The following is a 13,254-nucleotide window of genomic DNA, read 5'->3' as shown; positions in this document are numbered from 1 at the left end:
CATGACATTCGCTGGTTAGAAAGACTAAAGAAATTAATTTTTTCCGACATAGGGGGCACTAAACAACCGTCTGCTTCAATGACCATGTGCCCAAATCTAATCCACTCCACGGGACCAAAGCCACACTTTTAAGAGAGACCGTCAGATGCCTTCAAGCTCTTTTTTTCCTCTTTTTTTTTTTAGTATTGTTGGATAAAGCAACAATCAAAAATGTGGACGTGAACTTTTTTTTCATCTAATAAACAGACCAACAACGTATAAAAGATATAAAAGAGCCTATGTAGAGAATAGCCAAAAAAACAGTAAACAGTCAATAATCTAATTCTACTCAATAGCACGAGTCGTAAGAGGATCACAGCATCACAGAAAACTAAGAAAGTCATTTTCTGACCAACTACTAATATCTAAGCACTAATAAACATTAACATTATAGTCGTCCCAAAAAGTTAGACCGGACACAGGAAATTAAACGAGATGCAGACTATACATTCAGCAGGCAATTGGAGCTGGAGACGGACATTGTGCAGTTTCCCTTTGCCCCGTTTGTTCAACCTTGCCATTTTCCATCACCGCCACTCGCGCATCTTCTACCTGCAACTTTAGCTTGCCATCACACACTTCTACTTCATTAGTTTCTGCTTCAGGAGGCGCCACACCGTTGGGCAGCTCTTGCTCTACTCCATTGCTTGCTGCTGCAGCAGCAGCAGCTGTTCCTGCCTTGTCTTTTCCTGCAGCATCAGCACCATCATCTTTTCCAATCTCAGTCTCTGGTTTCTCTACCTCTTTAGAATCCAGCTTCTCTTCCCCTTTTTCAACTGCAATGGGAGCATTCTTATCATCAGTCTCATTCTGCACTCCAACATCCTTTACGCCGTTTCCAACAGTACCATTCTCTTTCACTGTGGAGTCCGGCTCCTTTCTATCTTCAGCATCTGCTTTACCTTCGCCCTCAACTAAAGTTGCCCTGATGATATCATTTCCCCCCTCTGGTTCCTCGCTATTCTTCTCAGTTGCCCCAGCATCTAGCATTTCCTCATGTCCCTTATTCTCAGTTTCCTGTTTGGCAGCATCAGTCTCTTTGTCATCCTTCTTTGCTCCTAGTGATTTACGAGCTCTTTTTTTTGGCGGCTCTTTCTCAGTGGATGGAGGTGTAGCCTTTAACTTCTCACTGATTCTTGCTGATCTTCTAGGAGTTTCGCCCGTGCTCCAATCAAATTCCGAAATTGATGGGTTTCCAGGATGGGACTTCAGGTACTGCTCCAACTGTTTCCGACCACTAATTTCCTCTCCTGTAGGAGCCACAAACACTATTTCATTCTTCCTTGGAGTTCCTCCTTTTTTTGGAATAAACTGCAAACCAACAGATGAACACCATTCTATAATTAACCGGAAGGGAATCAAGGTCAACGAGTTTCCATATTTACAAGGATATTCAATTTTGGCATCAATATGCACAGTGCAACTACAATTCACTGCTAAACTTGCCTGCAATTAGAATGGATTCCCTAAGTCAAGATGGACCTACTTCTGAACAAACTTACAAACAAGTTATATCTCTCTGCAATGATGTTCTGCAGAAGTAGTATAAAGATTTATAGTAGCAGATGACAACTTGCACTTATTCCATCACAGCCACTGTCATCTAAAGATCAGCAATTAGGAAGAGTTGCTGCTAAACCGCACGGCTTCTGGCTACATAGTAGATTGATACAAGAATCCTCAGGGCGGTACAAGACCTAGAGAAACATCTAACGTGCAACAGTAATTGGCTGGGTTAGAGGAAAACGCTGCTTTTTCAATAGGCTCTTCTAGACGAACAAATAAATGACTGGATCACAAAGCTTTCAAGGAACTCGGCTTCACAAATGATGTATAGTTATATACTAGCAAGTGACACCACGACTTGCAGCAATATACGCAAAAGAAACCCAAAATTGAAGAGTACCATGTCGTAGTTTTGGCCGTTCAAAAAGCAGTCTGTAAACCTAATTGAAACTGAAGAAAACATACATCAGACACCCTACACCTGTGAAATGCTGGATTAATGACTGAATCTCAACAACACGCATGCAACACCCAAAAGAGTTTGTACCAATTTGACTCACCATCTCATCTTCCTTGTAAACAAATACATAGAAAGATAAAGAAGCCTCAAGAAATATTTTTCCTAAATTTGCTTTCTACCAGATAACATATGTAAACTAATCACCAGAGCACATAAATCCCCATTTCCTTAAAAAAAAAAAAAAAGACAAAGAAGAAAATATAACAACAAAAAGTGCATATTACGAGCACGGCTTCTAAAACAGATGCAATAAGAGTTTTTTTTTTTGGGTTAAAAAAAGAGTCTTTTGGGGACGAATATACAGAAAAATATTAAATACCAGATATATTTCTCAGCCCACTCTAAGAGATGATTTTTACCCAAGGGAGAGCAGGCGAAAAAAAAAAAAAGAGGGAAATAGATATATAAATGATTTTGAAAATTAGCGTCTGAACACTTATTTTTTTGCACTTACAACAACCTAGGAAATGTGTCGTACAAAACAAACTACCAAAAGCTTTATCCACCCAACAAAAGTTTGACCCTCTATTATTCTACTAAATCATTTAACACAAGAACACAGGAATTCACCCCACACACAGAACAAGCACTAAATCAGCAGAAAAAGCTAAAATATGAGCTTAGCCCACTGGGAAAAAAAGAGCAAAACAAAAAGAGTATCTTGGTGTTTAAAAAAACTTATTAGTAAAAAAAAAAAAAAAAAAAAAGGTGGGTACCAATTTCTTCCAAGAAGCAGGGGCAGGCAGCTCCACTGACACAACTTCCTCCTTGTTGACAGCAATACTTGCCATGTCTTGATTCTTCTACCTGCAAATTCCAAATAAACCGCTTCAGCAGCAAAACCAACATACAAAAGTTCCAACTAAAATTCCCGACAAACCTTGGAACTTAAAACTAACCAAACATTTCCCACCTGAACTAGAAAGTACACGGGAAATCCTAAGACTTCCGTTAGTACCATATCCATACCTGAGGCCTGGGGGTGCTAGAGAGCAACTATAAAAACTGCTGAGAAAAAAGAAAAAAAATCTCCTCCCGTCGTTTTGTCTCCGTTCTCCTCTGATTTTATCAAATTTATGGTAGCAGTAGTCTTGACTCTTAAAGTCCTAAATATGAGGAAAGCAGCCAGGAAAGAAATGTGATAAACCGACCTTGAAAGGTACAAAAGATTTTTTATTATTCATTGGAAGACCTGGATTTTTTATTTACGTGACACGTGTCAGCTTTTATGTCGGAAGATGATGATTTGTCCCCCACGAAAGGTCTGTTCTCATATGTATGGAGTATAATATATTCGCTTGGCCTCGGTTAAGCTAGCAAAATGGAAGGTCCCCGATTTTGCTAACGTGTCCGTGACAGAGGAGTTGTTTTGGGATTTCGCGATCGTCCTTCGCTGTTACCTTATCTTCTCTCTTTGCATGCTAAGCTATACCGTCGGCGGATCTCCCTTTTCCTTTCGCGCGCCATTGAGCACGTGTCGGACACGATGAGTTGGAGATTTTTGGGGGAGGGGTAATTGAGATGCACGTGCGTGGGAGTGAGGGTGGGAGGAGGAGATGCAGATGGGACGTGAAGCCGTAGGATGGAGCATATAATGGATAACGTACCCGAAATGCGGTGGTGAAGTGGATTGGAATGCGGGGGTTTTAGTTCCGAAAGCGGGAAATTGCAGACGTGAGGGGAGTTCGCACGTGGACATTGTTTTGGCGCACGTGCTTTGCTTCGGTTCCGGGGTCACGAACTCAACGGTTGTTGAGATTACCCACCCGCTCACGCCGCTGAAAGTTGAAAGCAAAAAAGGTTGCGGGGAGCCGGGGCGGATTTTGGCGGGAATCACGTGGGGCCCGATCAAAGTCAAGGAGTCAACAAAACTGCAGAGGAGGCCGCAAACCTGGGCCTGTCGAGTCGATGAATGCAATTCGCCGCGAAGGCTCCCTGGGCCTTTCACCAAGGTTCACAAACAATTTTTTTTTTTTTTTGTGTAAGCCATACTGTTCTAGAATTGTAGGAGATGAAAAATGGACCCAAGTTCATTTAGCAGACAGACCCAATGGAGCTGGACCATGAACTCAAGCTTAATCAACTTTTTTTTGGGTAAAGTTGATAGTAGTTTCTGTGTAAGGGCAGGAGAGAAGAAAAATGAGCATGGAACGCCAGTGAAAAAAAAAAGCTTCCAAGCTTCGAATATATATATATATATATATATATACTACCACTTGAATGGAAAACTACTTCAAATGGAGCCCAAGCAAGGGTCGAATCATTAATCACAATCCACTATAAAATGTCACGCTCAAACCTCTAGCCAAGCAGTTCATTGAAAGGGTATTGGACCAAGCAGGCGTGATTAAAAGTAAGTAAGTAGGGTCTAAATTTATTATTGTCAGCTGGAAGTAGGATCTGCCGTCAAATAAATATGCAGTGGCACTTTGTCACATACATATGAAGGATTCCAATCACAACCGCAAGATACCAAAACTAGAAGTTTTGCAAAATTGCCGTAGTTAGATTAGACCCTCAAATAAAAAACCACGCGCAAATACTCCTCGTCACCAGGAAAAATATCTGGCCGATTACTTCAACATTTAAATGAGCAGACAACAATAATAATAACATGTGAAACTCACGTGGAACAAATACGGGAGATACATCACAACTCCAGAAAATCCCTTGCCAAGGAAACTGAAAGATCTTTTTGCTTCAAAAATATCTAAAGTCGAAAGCAAAGCCAACCCAACCCAACCCAATTCTTGACCGCTAAACTGTGGAGAGAATCAAATGCAAAACAAATTACAAAAATTCATAACAGCAAAGCACCTTTGCCACAGTAGCTTGCCCCTACAAGAACCATATCCGAGTCGAAGGAACTGCAAAAGATTTTATTAGCTTAAATGAACTACGACCGCCATAACCCCCCCCCCCCCCCCCAACCAAAAAAAAAAAAATCCCACAAAAACAAACCACAACAAAAAAAAAAATTGGCGTTTTTCAATCATAATTCCTCATCTTATCTTAAAGAATAAACAAAAGTTGATCTTTATTCATGCTAACATATACACATCAACTTTGAAACTCGTCATCAAAAATTCACGAAATTACTACTAATTCAGGGCAAAAAGCAGATGTTAGGATTTGCCAGTAAGACTCCTGACTACTACGAATTACTACTATATGAACAATAATGACTATGGCAGAGAGATGAGTAGGAGACACAGAGAATCAAGAAGCCGCGGTAAGTGGATATCCGCGTGATGCTCCTCCATAGAATGTTGCTGATGAATTACCACCATCCTTTCCATATTGGCTTGATGCATCTTCTTCCTCCTCCTCCTCCTCAGCATCCCATAGAAACCGAGCATACGAAGCAAGCACATAGCTACACCACAAACCGACTTCCATTAATTTCAAAGAGATTCCAGAACAAACAAATCAAACACAGCACAAATTTCCCAAAATTTCAGCCAAAACAAGATGATGATACATGTACTTCCACTTAACTTGCTTGCATACATAGCACCAGTAAAACCTGGCGTTTGATTCTTAGCAAATTTATCTTTGGTTTTATGATTTACCTACCGAGCTTTTGCCAGCAGATTAACCGAACTAACCAATACAGCAAAAGTCAAGACCAATTCTACATCAACCAACTGCACTATTATTAAGGAAAGCCATACTAACTGTACACCAAAAAAATCAAATCAAATAATTGTTTATATACATGGTGGGCAACTCTTACCAGTCATCAGGGTCAGTTTGAACAGCTTGATCAAAGTAAGTCTTGGCACGGGGTGCATCCTTTTGCGTTTGCCATATTAGGTCAGCATACAGTGAAAGAACATTTCCATCGCTTGGGTTAGCCAAAATTGCTCTTCCGCAGTACTCCTCAGCTTTATCTAACTCTCCCTTCACCTATTCAACAAATTCAATTCCACAAATAATCAGACTAAATGTACCAAGAAAACCCAAAAGAACTAGTACTAACTTTCTTTGAAATTAAAAAACATACTACAAATAAATAAAACGTTGTTCAAGAAAGGAGGAGGAAAAAGAAAAAGGCAAAAAACAAAAAAGATAGTTACCTCCTTTAGGAACTTGGCATAATTCGCCAGTAATAAAGCATTGCCCGGATTGGCTTCGATCATTTTCTGATAGTACGCGTCCGTACTATCATGCCCATGCCACCTATTCGAATCATACGAATCCGAACCAAATCCGGACCCATCTCCACCATCTGACCCGCCACCTCCTCCACCACCACCACAAACCCTCCCCCCACCTCCGCCAGCGCCACCGCCTCCCACCACCAGAGTCTGCAAAACCTTCTCCTTCTCCACCACGGCCACACACCCGTCCTCCTCGGCGGCAGCCGCGGGCTCCCCCAAGCCCGAGCTGGACAACAGCCTCTCCAACTCTTCTTCCTTGGCCTCCTTGAGCTTCACCGGCTTTGGCGTCTTGGGGCGCTTAATGTGGATATCCTTTTCCTTCTTGGAAGCTGGCTGGTGGTCCCTGAGATCGGAGTCATGGACGGGTCGAAGTGGACTGGCGCAACCTGGGATATCATCGATGGCGAATGAGGCAGAGAGAGAGACGGATCGGGTGCGGGTGAGTTGGGGTAGATGATCGGGTTCAGGAGATGACCCGGATGAGTTTGGAAGCCATGAATTTAGGATGGGCGAGGATGAACTCCTCAGTAACATTTTTTTGTTGATCAAGTATTCCCAGAAGATGACAGAGACCTCACCTCTCGAGACTCCCCTTGGAGAGGGAGAGAGAGGCAGGAGAGCGTTTTAGCGAGGGTTTTTATACCTAGTAGTCTGCTACAGCAGCTTCACTAGTAGACGATGGAAGGCTAATGATTTTGATGGACTTGTAAGGATTGATCACTGAATTGGGGCCGTTGGATTGAATCACGGGACAAAATGTAATTAGGGATGCAATCGAGTTTATCAATCCGAAAATTCCCCTAATCAAATTGAATTGACAAAAAAAAAAAAATTTGAATTGAGATCGATCGGCAAATTTTGTGCAAAAAAAGAAAAATTGAACTTGAATATTTTCTGACTTAGGTTTTTCGTTCATGTATTATAGTAATTTTTTTAAATTAACATGTCAATTAAAATTGAAATTGAAAAATTTTTCCTTTTCTCTTATTTTGTCATTTTGTTTATCCTTCTTCCTGATAAAAATGATTGTAAATCAGTGGAGAAAATTGAACCGTTATCGGAGCCGTTTTGGCAATAACCAAAACTGGTGAAAATGCGGGATGGGGGCGAACTTTCAACCCATCATGACTGGCTCGGGCGGCTGATAAGGATGGGGCCTCCAGGAGTTTGTCTCTGATGGGGATTGTCGATGTATGGACGGTCTAAAATCGGTGGAAAGAATTGAGTCTGTAACATCAGGTTAAAGTGGTGATAAAATGTCTGCCGGAAGTGGGGTTTCCATCATCCATGTGATTGAGGCCAACGGCACGCAATGGGTTGAAAAGATTGATGTAAAAGAGCAACTTGGCTAACGCTAGCCCCAAAAAAATAATATATAAATAGAATTGTTGAATTTCAAGTCCAAACTAGTAGATTAATTTACTGCAATTTGGCTTGGATTTTTCGACCCTCCCTCCTGCTCCTGCTACTCTGGCATCCACCATGGGAAAGGATTAATTGGTTGGTTAATAAATAAAAATACTATACCTCACCATCACCGGGAAAAGCAACAAGAAGAAGGTTTTGTTGACAACTTGATTGCGAGACCCTCTTATTATAACACTACTACTACTAGTCTCTTGTCTTTATTGTAAAAAAATTCTCACATATAATAAAAGTAGTGTAGTAGTATCTCCCAGTCCCGGTAGTGATTACAGGTCATTTCTCTGTTCTTGACTTTTCTTTATAAGTAGCACTTCACTAGACGTACAGGTTCGGATTTTAAGGAATGAAGTACGTTAATTTTTGCTGTGGTATTACCAAACCCACAACCTGAAATGTGCGCCAGAACGAGAGATGTTTTGATTCGGGCGTCGCTTACTTTCTGGGGATAATATTTTATTGCGAAATTGGCCTAGATATTTCCAGGCTGACAGAGAGACCGGCGAACAGTGCTGGCCCTCATGAGTCATGCCATGCCATCCCGTTTACCTTCTAATAAAAAGCTTTGCGGTCTACAATAAAGAGGTCCAGCTGTCGTATGGGTATGCCAGATTTTTGTAGTAATGGTAAAATGCAGGAGGGAATGAATAATGATCAGATGCCAAGCTTCTGGGTTGAATTTTATAAGAAACCAAAAAGGAGAAAAATTAACGAACTAACCCATAATAAAATCAAACGACGCTCATTCATGACTGCCCAGCCAATAACTTTACCGATTATTGGTACCCAATGGGAGCCTGTGTTAACCTAAAACACTCCCGAAGTAGCAGCAGATGGCAGCATTTGAACAATCGTCGCATATAAAAATTGCCTAAACGATACGGTACACGAGAGCTGTAATCCCTCAATAGTGAGTCGGTGTCATCAAGGGGCCCACTACCACTTTTTGGAATATATGACATATCACCAGCTTCTGTCTTCCATAATTAATCATGTCGGAGAACAGTTCCTAGTCATTATTATTAATCTGAAAGAGCATCAATCCAATTGATAGCTTCTTTTACTTTCGTTTCATTCGCGACCGCGCATGCTCCTCTGCTTCTCGTTTCTTCCCCTTCTTTTCGCAGGTGAACATCCAAAGCAAGGGGGAGAAGAGAAGTGATAGGATTTGAGGAAGCGGCGACGGAGGATTTAGCACTATGAGAGAGCGTTTAGGAGGATACAAGTTTATGTCCCACCATTTTGACTGACTGATGTATGCTTTTTCAAAAGTTGATCGAGGATTCATTCAGGTCGTTTTTGTCCAGCTACTGCAAAGAGGAAGATGAAAACACGGCACGTAAAAAGCAGGGAACCAAACCGCATTCGTACGAGCAACAAAAATTTTCTTTCCCTTCCTCGTATATGTTGCTGCTAACATAACCACCTCAAGCAACAATATCTGCAGTAGAGGAGAACGCATGCTTAACCAATCATATTTCAAACTAAGACATCTAGTTCCATTTGAATAGAGCATCTCCCACCCCATGCAGAACGCAACAAGGTATGGTGAGGAAGTTTCTGCAACGAGGCATGTTACTGCAAGACTAAGAAGGGATGCCGAGATAACAAAAAATTACAGAGACTGCGATTCAAATGCAGCATATCAAGGGCAAAACAACTCCTATGAAAAGAAAATGAGAGCACAACGGAACACATTAGCCTTTGATAAATCAGAAAAGATCAGAAAAAACACAAGGTCAATTTATAATTACAACTGCTTTTCCTTTTCCTCACCCCCTCTGAGCAAACTCCTCACACACCTAAAAGATGAAAATGGGACCTTCCCATGCTAGATACATTCGCCAAACCTGCAGCATCCCCTAGGAACATATTATCGCCAAAGGACATTTACTTCACATACCCTATCTGCTAGAAATCGATTCAAATGCACAGTAGTTTCTTTGTGAAGTAGGTTTCTTAATAGTCATAAAGTACTTTTTACCATGAAAGCTCAATCAAGTCCGCAATCAGATTACATAAACACGTCAAAAATCCACAAATAGAAAACTTAAAAGAGTTTAACAGACATTCAACGAAATTAAGGATCAAACTATTTGGAGAGAAGGGGAGAGAAAAATGAGAGTACCCGAGTGTATGATTCTTCATGGTAGTCTTGCAGATAACCAGATTCTGATCATACCACAGTCAAAATTTGAAGCATGAAATCACCAGAACTTGCATTGGTTCAGGGTAGAACAGCTGAGATAAACAATGGATTAAGTGTATAAGGTAGACAGCCCATTACTTATTGGAGAGACATTTCACCAAAAGGAGAAATAAAAATAAGGAACTAAATATTCATATATAATGATGAGAGTTACAAGGTGGTGGTTCAAAGGAAAACGCATTTCCCAGGATTTTGTCTCTCCTCATTAAATATGTACGGTGACGTCCTACCTCCTAAGACAAAGTATTTAGATAGGAAATTAGATTCTCATAACACAGAAACCATCCTCAGCAACAATTTAATAGAGAAAAAAATCTCTCTGCCGCTCCATCTCTTTTCCTCTTTGAGTCAACAAATATTCAGAGGATGCAGTTCACTTGTGTCATGTATGCAAGAAATGGCAGGGTTGGTAGCACTTAGTTTCCTTGATTAAGGACCTTGGTTCAAGTACTTGCAGCATGAAGGTTAGGATGGGCTATCACCCGCTGCCTCCAATGAGTTCTTATGCGTTAATTGGCAAAATAATTTCCATGCCAGCTCTTCTAGTACCTTTTTTTTCACTGAATCATAGGAACTTTTCCAGCAACAAGATAAGTTGATTACCAACCACAAAAAAGATGATGGCATCATCACAGTTCCAAATATGTAGTGAATACAGTGTAACATTCTTGGATACAAGAAGTGATCAAACCCAGTGAACAGCCTCAGAATATCATGTGAAGGCAGATATAAGAACTGAAATCACATGAATTTCATAGGGATTTTCTCATTATTTGTTGGTTTGATTACAAGATTGACCGCTTTACTTGTCCATGTTATGCTTAACTTCTATAAAATATACACGACAAACGCTTACTATCTCATCTTCTAAATCGAGATCCATTCTTTGGTCTTCCAATATTTCTCCCATCCCACACGCAAGACCAGAAGAAAAGAGACATCCAGAAGAGAACAGCAAAGAAGATCCGCACAGTATCTTTAATCCTAGAGAAACTTGAAATGAGTCCTGCGGCAGGGATAGCAAGATTAAGCAATTAAGTTTTAAATCAGACAAGTAGCATAACAGAATCATGTAGCACTAGCATATTACATCCTTGCTTTATCCTCATGCTACATCTTGCAGATAAAGTAGACATCTGGAGTCAGGCTAATGAGATGATATACGATAAAGATAAAAATGAATGGGGCAAAAAGGTTCAAGCAACTGAATTCAAGGTTGCAATGGTTTGTTAACAAGGACTCATCAACTCCACTTAGATTTAAAAATATTTTTTACTAAGTAAAACTGCACCTGGATAAGCCTGAAGCATAAATACAGTAAAACTTTCCTAAGATAAGCCAAAACAGAAAAAATAGCCAGTCAATATCGAAATCAATAGCCTCCAGTACCACCATAATCTCATCCATGCCACGCATTTCATAAATCACTTAGGCTGTGTTTAGTTCTCTATAAGAAGTAAAATAGGATTGGAAATTTTGAATTGGAATTATATCATAAGGAATGAGTACAGTTACTTAAACTGCTAACAGGAGAAACAAAAAGTTATTTTTATCCATGGTGCAGTCCATGTAAAACGATTAGTGCAGTTTTCTTACTTGGCAATGTAAAATGGCTTTTTGAACGGTCTAATCTTCATTCTTCCACAATAGTTTGTGAGAGAAAATTTCCATTAGCAAAACATACATAAGGGAGTACAAATAGTTAAATTTCCATAACGAGAAAGCAACTTTCTTTCATTCATTCAATTTAATACATTTCTTGATTGATGACAACAAAGTTTTGCAATTTGGCATTGAAACACAATTTCTTGACTTTACGCTTTCATATATTAAGTTCATAATTTCCACTTTGATCCGATGCATTAATTAAATAAACAATTGCAAGTTGACATTTATGAAGTAAAAAATTGTCAGAACCATTGCAGTGACTATTTTAGCGTGATTGATTGGTGATGAAAAAAGATTTCAATTTGATGTAACTACATGTGTACGTGAATCCAATTATCTTCTGAAGGAGAACCCAAAATGGTTGTCTCATTCGATAATTAATTAACTTTTTACTGATGGAGCAACCAGCAGAGCGGCCACAAAATTGTGAAAGCAATCAAAACTAGTAATTAATTCAATACATGCAGACTTGCGTAGCTGTAAATTCCCTACAATTTCACATTCAAGAAAAGGATGGACACTTAAAAATCAAAAAGCCCTTTCTCTTTTGCCTAGCCATAACTCCACAAGAGCCTCACCATCTTCTGAATCCATTTCTTCATGCTGTTTCTAAACATCTGTTTCTTAAACAGCTTAATACTGGCCAAAATATAATATATAAGCTCAATCAAGGCAAAGCCCAGTTCAACAAAATCCCTTTCTTTCCAAGTATCGAACTCATAACCTAGTTGAGCTAGTTAAGTACGTTAAAAGAGAAAGCCACAAATATATGCAGAAATTCAGGGAATCTCAATAACAGAAGAATCGAATGAGCTGGGTAATACTAGCTAATAGCTCAGTAATTACCTGAGGAAGGAGGTGGATTATCTCCAGGAGGCGGGTCCAACTGCGGGGGTGATGGTGGGCCAGGGCTGGTGGCACGGCAGTGGGTAGACCATTTTCTGGGATGGGAGGATGACAATAGACACGAGCGGTGAAGATGAGGGATATAAGTGGTAGTGAATTGAGTACGACTACAGAAGGATGCTAAACAATTGAAGAAAGTAGGAGAAAAGGTGGTGGAATTGGGCCATACCAGGAGGCGGTGGTTGTGGTGGAGGTGCAAGCTCGTGGGAGGAAAACGGGAGCCCATGGTGGTTGTTTAGGGAAGTTCCAAGGGTTTCTCTGAATTAGCAAGTTAGTAGTAATTAACCGGTAAGACGGACACCCTTTTTTTTTATTTTAAATACAGTTTTCATTTCATTAGTCCAAGCCAAACCGCCAGTCATTTGCGGTTTAAAATTAATTTTATTTCTGCAAGCTCATATTCTCCCTTTTTCCTTTTTCCCTTTCCTGTGTCTATGAAGCCTCCATTATTCAACCCTTGTGACGTAGACAAAATAAAGGCCACTTCCTTTTTGGAATATACTACTGGATGTAAAATAATTTTGAATAGGATGTTATTTGAAATAACACCACCGTAACACAGGAAAAAAAAAATAATGTGACGTATACGAGATAAAGTAGTAATTGAGAGTTTTAACGTATTATGATATAAGCGAAATAATATTTTAAAAAAATTAAATATCCAAACACAACATATTTTTTCGTGAAAAATAACAAATCTAAGCAAAATTAACCTTTGGATGGAGACCGGCAAAATTGGTCTCGGAAATCAAATGTAACCAGGTACAGAATATCTGTCTTTTTGTGTTGTTTTTGGTCCCTAAAATTTTTTTTTATGGCCG

General features: G+C 39.9%; 3 protein-coding genes and 1 long non-coding RNA gene across 5 annotated transcripts; all 4 read right to left on the bottom strand.

Moving 5' to 3' along the window:
- Positions 1 to 288: 288 nt before the first annotated feature.
- Positions 289 to 3,258, bottom strand: LOC113767681 (methyl-CpG-binding domain-containing protein 10-like). Of its 2 annotated transcripts, none has more exons than XM_027311856.1 (3): positions 2,979 to 3,258; positions 2,782 to 2,872; positions 289 to 1,350 (listed from the first exon to the last, which is right to left on the bottom strand). In XM_027311856.1, the coding sequence occupies exons 2-3, from the start codon at positions 2,854 to 2,856 to the stop codon at positions 490 to 492; spliced, it is 936 nt and encodes a 311-aa protein (XP_027167657.1). In that variant the 5' UTR covers positions 2,857 to 2,872; positions 2,979 to 3,258; the 3' UTR covers positions 289 to 489. The 2 variants fall into 2 exon arrangements, with proteins under 2 accessions (XP_027167657.1, XP_027167656.1); XM_027311855.1 differs by having other exon boundaries at positions 3,035 to 3,256.
- Positions 3,259 to 5,072: 1,814 nt separating this feature from the next.
- On the bottom strand, positions 5,073 to 6,878 carry LOC113767662. The gene is made up of 3 exons (XM_027311828.1): positions 6,145 to 6,878; positions 5,802 to 5,974; positions 5,073 to 5,441 (listed from the first exon to the last, which is right to left on the bottom strand). Exons 1-3 carry the CDS (start codon positions 6,760 to 6,762, stop codon positions 5,285 to 5,287), a joined length of 948 nt encoding a protein of 315 aa, XP_027167629.1. The 5' UTR covers positions 6,763 to 6,878; the 3' UTR covers positions 5,073 to 5,284.
- A 2,454-nt stretch (positions 6,879 to 9,332) lies between these two features.
- On the bottom strand, positions 9,333 to 9,885 carry LOC113769495. The gene is made up of 2 exons (XR_003468158.1): positions 9,779 to 9,885; positions 9,333 to 9,500 (listed from the first exon to the last, which is right to left on the bottom strand). It is a non-coding gene; the product is annotated as an uncharacterized LOC113769495 (long non-coding RNA).
- Positions 9,886 to 9,965: 80 nt separating this feature from the next.
- On the bottom strand, positions 9,966 to 12,746 carry LOC113769493. Its single transcript, XM_027313949.1, has 2 exons — positions 12,374 to 12,746; positions 9,966 to 10,865 (listed from the first exon to the last, which is right to left on the bottom strand). The coding sequence occupies exons 1-2, from the start codon at positions 12,657 to 12,659 to the stop codon at positions 10,720 to 10,722; spliced, it is 432 nt and encodes a 143-aa protein (XP_027169750.1). The 5' UTR covers positions 12,660 to 12,746; the 3' UTR covers positions 9,966 to 10,719.
- Between the last annotated feature and the right edge of the window lie 508 nt (positions 12,747 to 13,254).

The sequence above is a fragment of the Coffea eugenioides genome, chromosome 4 (assembly GCF_003713205.1).
Source record: "Coffea eugenioides isolate CCC68of chromosome 4, Ceug_1.0, whole genome shotgun sequence".
NCBI classification, from domain to species: domain Eukaryota; kingdom Viridiplantae; phylum Streptophyta; class Magnoliopsida; order Gentianales; family Rubiaceae; genus Coffea; species Coffea eugenioides.
Note: the sequence above shows the minus strand (reverse complement) of the source record. Positions and strands in the feature narration are given on the sequence as shown.